This window comes from Ciona intestinalis, unplaced genomic scaffold (assembly GCF_000224145.3).
Source record: "Ciona intestinalis unplaced genomic scaffold, KH HT000075.2, whole genome shotgun sequence".
Lineage (NCBI taxonomy): Eukaryota > Metazoa > Chordata > Ascidiacea > Phlebobranchia > Cionidae > Ciona > Ciona intestinalis.
The window spans coordinates 447,956-458,600 of NW_004190397.2; the positions used below are offsets into that span (position 1 = coordinate 447,956).

At 34.8% G+C, this 10,645-nt stretch overlaps 1 protein-coding gene across 1 annotated transcript in view; it reads left to right on the plus strand.

Annotated features, from left to right (window-relative positions):
- The window catches only part of LOC100182840 (multiple epidermal growth factor-like domains protein 11), a 15,313-nt gene extending 5,469 nt beyond the window's left edge, over positions 1-9,844 (plus strand). Inside the window, exons 9-21 of the mRNA XM_026838379.1 lie at positions 60-150; positions 540-685; positions 1,059-1,175; positions 1,517-1,672; positions 2,359-2,490; positions 3,234-3,392; positions 3,969-4,596; positions 5,259-5,369; positions 6,050-6,274; positions 6,958-7,121; positions 7,789-7,912; positions 8,579-8,658; positions 8,984-9,844. Coding sequence (XP_026694180.1) covers positions 60-150; positions 540-685; positions 1,059-1,175; positions 1,517-1,672; positions 2,359-2,490; positions 3,234-3,392; positions 3,969-4,596; positions 5,259-5,369; positions 6,050-6,274; positions 6,958-7,121; positions 7,789-7,912; positions 8,579-8,658; positions 8,984-9,399 — 2,549 coding nt within the window. The 3' untranslated portion in view covers positions 9,400-9,844. The remainder of the gene's footprint in view (positions 1-59; positions 151-539; positions 686-1,058; positions 1,176-1,516; positions 1,673-2,358; positions 2,491-3,233; positions 3,393-3,968; positions 4,597-5,258; positions 5,370-6,049; positions 6,275-6,957; positions 7,122-7,788; positions 7,913-8,578; positions 8,659-8,983) is intronic.
- The last annotated feature ends 801 nt before the right edge of the window (positions 9,845-10,645 follow it).

The window sequence follows — 10,645 nt, forward strand, 5'->3', positions numbered from 1 at the left end:
AAAGTGGAGGCAGATATTGGACGTGGAACAAATTTAACTCATCAGAGAGTATATGGAAGGTAATAGAGAACGAATTTCTCGGCGCCTGCCTCTGACCCAGAGGCCAGCAAAGCTATTAGGTTTAAGGCTTGTCGCTGCTACTGTTTTGGGGTATGTGTCCAAGGGCAAATAACCGAAATTGCTCCAACTCAGTGGCATGCTCAAAGATACTTGCGTTGGTCTGTAGAAACCCTGCAGTTAAACGTTTTTATTCTTTCATTTCTAACAAATGGCTGTTAACTTAGACAACATATCGGTATAGTAACCGCTGGGTTGGAGAAATTACCATTAAAAATATCTTTCCCAATGACAGACACTGACAAAAATCCCCCCTGTTGAAAGGCATTTGCTTTCGAACCAGTTAGTAGTTTTTTATAACTTTGCTTTCGAACCAGTTAGTTATGTGTTTTATAACTTTTCGATATATGGATATGAGTGTTAACCATTTAAGCCTCCAAAGTAGTTCTACATGAACGTTTTTGCATTTTGTGTTATTCTAGAATTGAACCAGAGTCATGGCCTGGGAGACAAGTGAAAATTTTCGAATCGGTCCTCGCTGAAAAGTTCGGGATATTTTCGTGCACTGGGAGAGATGCAAGTTCTGGAGAAACGACAAAAGCATCTGGAGTTATTATGTCCAAAAACGGTAAAACAGAAAAAAGTATTGCTGCATAGTACTGCTTGTTTGTGATATAGGCAGTACTGAACCATACCCGTTTTATAACGACTGACGTTTTCCGGCCACACGAGGATAAAGTAAGATACATTTATAGATAATTTTACAGAAATATAGAACCGTAGCCACGCGACTCGAAAAGAGAGTTGTGAAACGATTAGAAAAATCTAGGTATATACTTATTTGTTAAAAAATAACGGCCAGACTTACATACATGGTAACTCATAAGCGGGCACCACAGGTGTGTGAAACAGAACATACATGTTATAACTTTAATATTTCATTGTTTTACTACGCAAGGATAAACAAGTTAATGTATTTATTTATTAACATTACATTCCAGCACTCATTTTTCCAACCTCACTAAGCTACCGTGCTTCCATCAACGAATTAATCACGTTGAATATGATCCAAGCACAGAGAATGCCAATTGATGAACTAGTGTGGTATCATTTGTTGAGTAAGGATTATTTTGTTTTTTTAACAATTTAGAAAAAATATGCCTATCTTTAGGGCCTTATGGCTGTTGGGGTAATGGGTCAAATCTGGCCCAAATTTGATATTTCCTGACGACGACTTCACCCATACAGAACAGAAATATATTATGGGTCTCAATTAGTCTATCTTTTAAAAGGTTTCATTCTTTGCCTTTTTTTTCAATTTTTTTTTAATAAGAGACTGAAGATGCCATTTTGGTGAAAAATATATATAATATATTTTAATATTCAATTGGTTGGACTTGATCTTTGTCTGTTAAGTTTTCCTAGAACCAGATCTTTTTTAAATTATTCTCTGTTATAGATTATGCATCTCCTAGAAGATTAGCTGTTGGGCAACTTCAACTAAACATACAAAGTGCTAAAAGGGAAGATTCAGGGCCATATCTCATCTTTTTCCCAGTAAATAATCCAATCAGAAGAGTTCTACTGCAAGCTCTAACTAGAGTTGTTGTAAGAAGTAAGATTTTAAATATTTATTTGTGCAAATTATGAGGTAATTCTTTGCAACATTATAAAGTGCACCATAATTATGGATATGTTTTAAGGTTTTAGAACTTTAGAAAGGTGTAGTCACATTTTAATGGGCAATATTTTTTAAACTTTGTAGCAAATTTTAGTGTTTCTTTTAATAAAAAGTACCTTTTACAAAAGTTTCCGATTTTCTGAAAAGGCAAACATTAGTTTTAATTCTATATGGGTGAGGTCCTACATTGAGGCCTGCCAATAAGGGACCTGGGGTTCAGGCCAAAGTTGGTCTATTTAAATATATATATCTTTTAGATTTAGGCATTTTGATGGCGTGGGTTCGAATCCCACCGCTGCCACCACGCCAGTAAGATGCCTGCTGGCTAGTTGTGTGATCCTCAATTGTTAACTGAACACCAATATGGCGAGATATACACGAGAACGGTTTATTATAAAGCAACACAACGTTGGTTGGTAAAAACGGAAAAGAATAAAACGTGGTTAACGAAACGTTAATCGCTATAACGAAAAAGGGTTAAGGGTCAACATGGAGACTGCGTTAACACTACAATATTACTAATATAGTAACTATACTATAATGGCGCAGAGTTGATCCAATTAATTTATATTTTCATAGATTCTCCCGATTTTTTCCATCTAAATATATTTCATTTTCAGATTGTATTGCTGACATGTTTGGAGAAAATTGTGACCAAGTTTGCCCTTCTTGTGAAAATGGAGGAATCTGTGATGATGTATCAGGAAATTGTATTTGTCCTCCAGGATTTATGGGAGAGTTATGTCAGATAGGTGAGTTATGGACGTTTATTGTGAGTTTATGCTCAAAATTGTGATTTTTATTCAAGTTTATAATTCCTAGAAGAGATCCTCTGTCATTCGTTATAATTCTGAAAGAGATCTTTATTTTTGACATTGGTTTTAAATGTGAAAGATATCCTTTAGCATTAGTTATGATTCTGAAAGAGATCTTTTAACAGTAGTTATGATTCTGAAAAAGATCTTCTGGCAATAGTTTTGATTTTGAAAGAGATCTCCTGACAGTATTTTTAACTCTAAAAGAGATCTTCTGGCAAGAGTTATATTTCTGAAAAAGATCTTCTAGGAAGAGTTAATTCTCAGAGATCTCCTGAAAATAATTATCTCCTGAAAGAGAGATTTCTTCTTCTTCTGGCAACGTTTATAATTCTGATAAAAATCTTCTTACAGTAGTTATTATTATAAAGAGATCTTTATCTTTTTCCATTAGATAAATGTAATAGTTAAATATCTCATTCAGAATTATAAATCTTGCCGAAAGATCTCTTTTAGGATTATAACTATACCTACTACAACATCATATACTTAAGAGCATATTTGTTGTAACTTAAAGATACTAGGTTTAAATCCCAATACAGGTAAAATTATTCACATGAAAAGAAAATTTGCAAAAAAAATGGTAAAAAAACCTGCTTTGGGTAAAAAACTACCTTGAAAATTCTTCAATTAAAACATGGCTACTAAACATATGATGCAATATAATGAAATTTTTTTAGGATGTGGTCCAAATAAATTTGGAAGAAGATGCCAGTATCTTTGCTCCGAGGATCCAGGAGCGGATCAAGATGCTGGATGTAAAGGAAAGATGTTTTGTTTGGCAGATCCTTATGGTTGTTCTTGTTCAACAGGATTTTCTGGGATAATTTGCACTTTAGGTGAGGGTAGAAATTTTAATGTGTATATTTTGAATGAAAGTAACTTACTTTATCCTTGCATGGCCGGAAAATGACAGTCGTTGTAACACGAGTGTTCTGTTTCATACACCTCGTGTCAGGTTATGAGTTATCATGTATGTTACTTTGTTGGTAATATTTTTTACTTTTCTTATGTATAAACGAATGTAACTTGCTTTATCCTTCCGTGGCCGGAAAACGGCAGTCCTTATAACATGACTGTTCTGATTCATACACCTCGTGCCAGCTTACTAGTTACCATGTATGCTACTTTGTGGGTGACTACTTTTTATATATGGCTGTAACCTGAACAACCCATAAGTGCACTGGGTTGGAAAAATGTACGAAAAAAGTTATGTGGTTTTAGTTAACGAGCTAACCCCGACCTAAATTTCAGGTTTCGTGGCATGCAAAACTAGAGTCTCAACCATATAGAACAGAGATTATGTGTTTTGACAATTTGGATATAAGAGTGCTTATATCTTTAAAAAATATATTTTCTGTCACATTAGTTTTTTCACATTAAAATAATGTTTTCATGACTTATATTGTTTCCAGAATGTCCTAAGGCCAAATATGGGGAAGGGTGTATGCGTGACTGCCATTGCCAGTCAGATGAATGCAACCCATACACTGGAGTTTGTTTACATGGCTGTTCTGAAGGGTGGACAGGCTCAAACTGCCAACAGCCTTGCCCTGACAACTATTTTGGCATAAACTGCAACAGAACGTGCGGATTTTGCACCAATAACGGTGTCTGTGATATTTTCACTGGACACTGCCCTTTATTTAATGAGGATTCTTCTTACACAGAGGAATATGTCACTGTCTGTCAGTTCAGTTACTTGCCTCCATTTTGTATTGAAAAATGCAGAAACGGAACTTGGGGAGAAGACTGCAGAAATAACTGTCATTGTAGGAATAATACAGCGTGTGACGTAGCCACTGGTTCTTGTGAAGAAAGCAAAGATAATACGGCTGGTATTACATGTGAGCCTGGCTGGCAAGGGGGAAAATGTGACGAACCATGTATGCCTGGTAACTATGGGGAAAAATGTTTACTCGAATGCGGGAATTGCATCAACGGAAGTAGCTGTCACCATGAAAGTGGGGAATGTATTGTAAATAACGGATCGTGTGAAAAAGGTTTTAAAGCAAAGATGTGTGTTTCGTTCTGTGATGATGGGTGGGTACATTATTTCATATGTTTTTAAACTGGGTGTGCACCCCCATAGGGGGTCGTGTAAGACTCGGAAAGGGGGGAGCGAAAAACAATAAAATAAAGTGATATATTATAACATATTTAATAACCCGTCTAACACTAGTTTAACAAAAAGAGAGGCACGAGTTTTGTTGGGATCTTCATTAAGGGGGGTGCTTCAAAAAAGTTTAAGAACCCTGGTTTAATACGTATGTTTTTACCAATGTTGTAGGACAGTTAAACCATTTGCCCAATTAGAGGATTTTGTTTTTTTATGGAATTTGGGGCCACATTTTTTACTCCTAATTTGAAGATACCGGGTTCAAAGCTTAATGCTGCCACCATTGTAGCCTTGTGTGTCCTTGAGACACTGAAGGGTATTGCTTTAACAAAGTGCTCACTAAAAGTCACAAAAACTTGTTTATAAATTAGTGTATACAATGTTTTGCTGTTACCTCGTACACCTCGTGCCTGGTTGCAACTTTTAAACTGGTAAAAGTCTTGCTAAAAAACATACACAACAGCAGCGTCTAGCTTTGAACCTGGTACCCATTAGTTTTAAAACAAGAGCTAAAGCTACTGTGCTACAGTTTAAAACTATCTACAAAATAAGTTTTACATCTAATGTTAAAAATTTCAATTTCTAGATTTTTTGGTGAAAATTGTTTAACCCCTTGTAACTGTGCTAATGGTACAACATGTAATCCAGTTACTGGGAAATGTTCAGGTTACTGTCAACCAGGCTGGACAGGAATAAGGTATATATTGCTTTATTTTATTGGACTATTCATTATGTAGTTTTAGAAACTGGGGCACTAATGCTTGTATTAAACTTTTGAGAAACAGTGTTTTGCTCCTGGCACTTTTTTAGCTCCTAAGTTTTTCCTCATTTTTTCCGGTTAATAATATGATATAACCATAAACGGTTCAGTAGCCCTGGTTTAAATGGTAGTCACTTATGGGTTATCTACATTGTCAGTCATATATTACAAAAAAATCCTTCAAAAATATTTCCTCAAAAAAAATCTTTCGAATACTTTCGATTTATTTAACTCACAAGGTTACATAAATTGTAAGCAGACTTGTGGTTTATAAAACAGAACACCTGTGTTATAACAACTGTCATTGCCCCACCACACAAGCATAAACAAGTTACATTTATTTAACCAACCACAAAATTACATATGCAGTAACTTGTAAGCAGACACAAGGTGTATAAAACAGAACACCTGTGTTATAACAACTGTCATTGCCCCACCACACAAGCATAAACAAGTTACATTTATTTAACCAACCACAAAATTACATATGCAGTAACTTGTAAGCAGACACAAGGTGTATGAAACAGAACACCCAAGTTATAACAACTGCCATTGCCCCACTACACAAGGATAAACCAGTTACTTTCATTTATTTAAATTTATTCAATCTATTTCAGCTGCTGGGAGTCTTGCCCTACAGGTACTTACGGTCTAAACTGTTCTCAAGAATGTGGGAACTGTTTGGAGACCGATAATGGCCCAGTTTGCGATTTAGCGTTCGGGACTTGCAATGCTGGTTGTAGGAGGGCATGGACTGGAGCACGTTGCTTAAATGGAGTCCTATGTGCTCAAAAACCTTGTTTAAATGGAGGCAGCTGTGAACAATCTGGGGATATATACAGGTAGGTAGAATATAATAATAATCATAACTTTATTCGACTGTTTAATTACATTAGTAAAAATTTTGAAATATTTTAAGCAAAAAGACAGGATATAGTGATAAAACAACATTAGTTACAGATAGCGTAGTATAACATATATTTGTATTTGTTTTTTTTTGAGGTAGCAAAGATCATGTTATTTAAACCATTAATAGATGGAAATTAACAGAAAAATGACAATTATTAAAACACGCTAAAAGTGGTGTGAGAAAGAAGGTCAGTTTAAAAGGGTGGCTGGTAAACTTAATACCAAGAAGATGCTGTTTATTGTTTTGGTTGGGGAGTTTTTGTGTTACGGTGTTTCATTGGGAAAGACACTTGATGGTTATTATAACAAATTGGTCACTAATGGGTTGTTCAAATTGTTGGCTATCGACCAAAAAAATATATAAAAAAAAACAATTACCCACCAAGTTATATACATGGTAACCCGTAAGCAGGCACAATGTGTGTTAAACAGAACACCCGTGTTGTAACAACTGTTTTTAAATGTTTTTGTTTAGTTATATTTTAGATATTATTCTTATTTTTTGAGTGTTTTTTTTTTGTTGAATTTTTTTTTAAAAGTTTTTTTTTTGTGTGTTATTTTTTCTTTATTTTCTATATGTTATTATTATTTTTTAATCCCCTAGTTGTTTTTTCAGATGTCATTGCCTGGTGGGATATTCTGGCTCGCACTGTGAGGAAATAATACCTGTTTGTGACTCAGCACCTTGTAATAACAATGGAACATGTATTGAAAATTCGCTGAATCATACTTTATTCGATTGTATGTGTGTGGCTAACTATACTGGCGATTTTTGTGAAGGTGTGTACTATGATGTATTTATATCGACTGTCGTTTTCTGCCAAAAAAATCATATATAGTAGGGTTTGAAAGATGGGACACTTTTAGCACACAATATTTAAATATCCTGATCGGGTGTTTTAAACAATTAGCAACGGTCTATGGGTGTCGTGAGCATACGGTTTTATAATTCTTTGAAATTTCTTTGTTTACTACCAAATGGGATAAAAAAATAGAATGAAAATGTGTCCCATCTTCCCCCACCCTACTACATGTATTTAAAAAAACATTGTGAAAAAATAATTTTATTATAAAAACGTTTTTCTGCCTTATGATTGAGACATCATCAGGGCATAACACAACAAACCGAACACAAAAAGTAAGCTCTTGCTTTTTTCTTAAATCCTTTCTCTTATTTGGTTTAAATAATTTGAACTCATAATTACAGAGACAAATAAAATAAAAATATACAATTTTTTCTAATTTTTATTTGCACTAAAACCTAATTCTTCACAAAGTAACATATTTGGTAACTGGTATACGAGCACGAGATGTTTAAAAGAAAAACTCATGTTATAACAAACACTGTTTTATCTCCGCAACGCAAAAATAAAAGAAGTTACATTCATTCTTTGTATTCAAAGAGATAAACAAAACAAAAAAAAAACAAAATTTTCTTACATTCCAGTTGAACCAACACCATTAGAGACAATTGATCCAGATCAAGATGATTTTCCTCTTGCTCTTATCCTCACTTGTCTCTTCCTATTCATCATTCTGAGCTCAATTTTCCTCATTTTTAAATATCGTGGGTAAGTTTAGCCCTTGTTTCGGCGCCGTGGCGTAGTGGTTAGCGCACCTGCCTGTAACCCAGAGGTAATGGGTTCAAGGTTCGACACTGCTACCATTGTGTCCTTAGGCAAGACAGTTAACGACAATTGCTTCAACCCAGTGGTCACTAATGGGTTGTCCAAATTATCAGCCATAGATAAAAATGATAAAAAAAAATAAATAAACAGCCACAAAGTAACATACATTGTAACTCGTAAGCTGGCACGAGGTGCTAAACCTGTGTGATAACGACTGTCGTTTTCCAGCCATGCGAGGATAAAGTAAGTTACATTCATTCATTCATTTTTGTTATATTATTACTTATTATCAAGTTATACCACAAATATTCTATTATACACCATATATGATGGCTTTGTACACCTTTTTTAATTTAGGAGGTACTAAGTAATTTTTTTTGGTAATATACTAACTTTGTAGGTGTTACATGTTCTACACAAAAAAATACTATATATAATGTTATACAGTTTAAGTTTAAATAAAAAACAGTTATGTATTATATCTAGCAGTTTGAGATAGTGGTTTAGGCAGTTAACTATTTATCATAGAAAACATTTTGAAATAAAAAAATGATTCTGCATTATTTGAAATTCTTTTTTTAATTAATTATCTAATATATGTTGTACCAGCAAAAAGAAACAATTATCAATTTCCCCAACACCACTGCCTGAAGAAAATTCCTCAGAAACAATTGAAACACCAATTCAAGGTAAATTTTAGCCTTTTTTCATTGTTCTATGTATTTTCTATGGGTAAAGTCCCACAACAAGGCATGCCAAATACATAAAAGCATTTTACACTCCATAAAAGAATCACTTTTTTTTCAGTTAACTTACAATTTATTTTTATACTTGGACAACCCATTAGTGACCACTGGTTTAAAACAATTGCTGTCAAGTGACCTAACATAGGACTACAAACTGTAATGGACAAAAATCAAGTCTAGCCAATTGTATAATAAAGATTTATATTTCATTGTCAAAAAAAAGGATTTTTAACATCCTAATCTTTGCACTTTTTATCGCCATATATAGAACTACAAGAACCAGAAGAACCACAGAAAGTTGAAACACCAGAACCACAAGAAAGTATAAATTCTGAACCAGAAACACCAACACCAGAAACACCAAAACTAGAAACACCAAAACCAGAAACACCAAAACTGGAACCACCAAAACCAGAATTACCACGCACCAATACAGGGATCAAATTTTCTGACATGAGTATTCCGCCGAGCGAAACAATTGCGCATGTGACACCAATGGACCACAATACCGTTTCATCCTCACCAGATGTCTCTATTGAGCCAGAGTCCGCGAATGTAAAAAAAGTTTCCGAATTTCAAAACAAAATTTCAGAAAATTTTGACGACCCCTTTAACTCAATAACACCTCCCCAAAACAAGTTCGGTTGTGGCGCCACCACTGCCCCCTTGTGGCCCAACAGATGAGGTAGAGGAGCAGAGCAACATTCGGAAGTCTGTACTTCCAGCTCCAAGGACACGTTTTGATTCCCAAACTTTAAGTCGGCTTAGCGAAATAAGCCTTTATAATTTTTACAACTCCCGCAGGTCGTCTGTGCATCCTCTCGGAGCAAGTCCGCAGCGAGATTCTACTCTCTCTTCCGGAGGATGCGCTCTTAGGGACTCCCGGAGGACCCCTGTTTTAGGAGTTCCGACCAGGGACTCAAAATTGCTCATTACAGAGTCTCGAACTGCAGACGAGGAATTTGAAATGGAATCAAGAAAAGGTTCGATGGTGGGAAGAGGAAATTTTGTAAGAGCGAGCATTTTTTCAGCTTCGAAAACATGAAAATCTATAATCCGGTCAAGAAATGGTTGTTCTTTTCCAACTTTGCAAAATTTTAAATTAAAATTTGATTTAAAAAAAAAATCTGAAAAAAATAATTTGTAATATTTTAATTAGAGCAAAATATGTGGATTTGGAAACTTTGTTATTTTAGAAAATAATCAAGTTGCATTTAGGGTCTTTTTAGACTTTCACATAGTTTCTTTAGTTTGTTTAAGTAAAGTATTTAACTGGATACTGATACCATTGTGCGCGTATCTGTCCTATGGTTAAGACACTTTACAATAATTGTTCCAACCCATTGGTCACTAATAGAATGTCTAAAATAAATTGTCAGCCATGCAGAAATCAATCGCTGACGAAGTAACATTCGTGGTAACTCGTAAGCTGACACGAGGCGTGTGAAACAGAACATCCGTGTTATAATGACTGTCGTTTCATAACCTACAAAAAATCGATATTAAACATTCCGTACTGTTTTATAGCTGATTGAATGAACGTAACTTACTTTATCCTCGCGTGGCCGGAAAACGACAATCGTTATAACACGGGTGTTTCATACACCTTGTGCCAGCTTACGAGTTGAGTTACCATGTATGTTACTTTGTGGTTGCTTTATTGTAAATAGAACTCTGTAAGATATTAATATTCATTGTTTGTATATTGTGAAGTAGGGTACTTCATTTTATCAGGGAATTTGATGTATATTTGTTAATGTGCTTATATGTGTTTGGTAAGTAAACTTTAATCATTAAAGTATATTGTGTCTTATTTCGATGCTGTTACGACTGTATGTGTCTGTCTACTGTTAGACGTATGTGTTCTTGGGCATGACGCTTATTAGAAATTTCTCCAAGCCGGTGGCGTAGTGGTTAGCGCGCCTGCCTG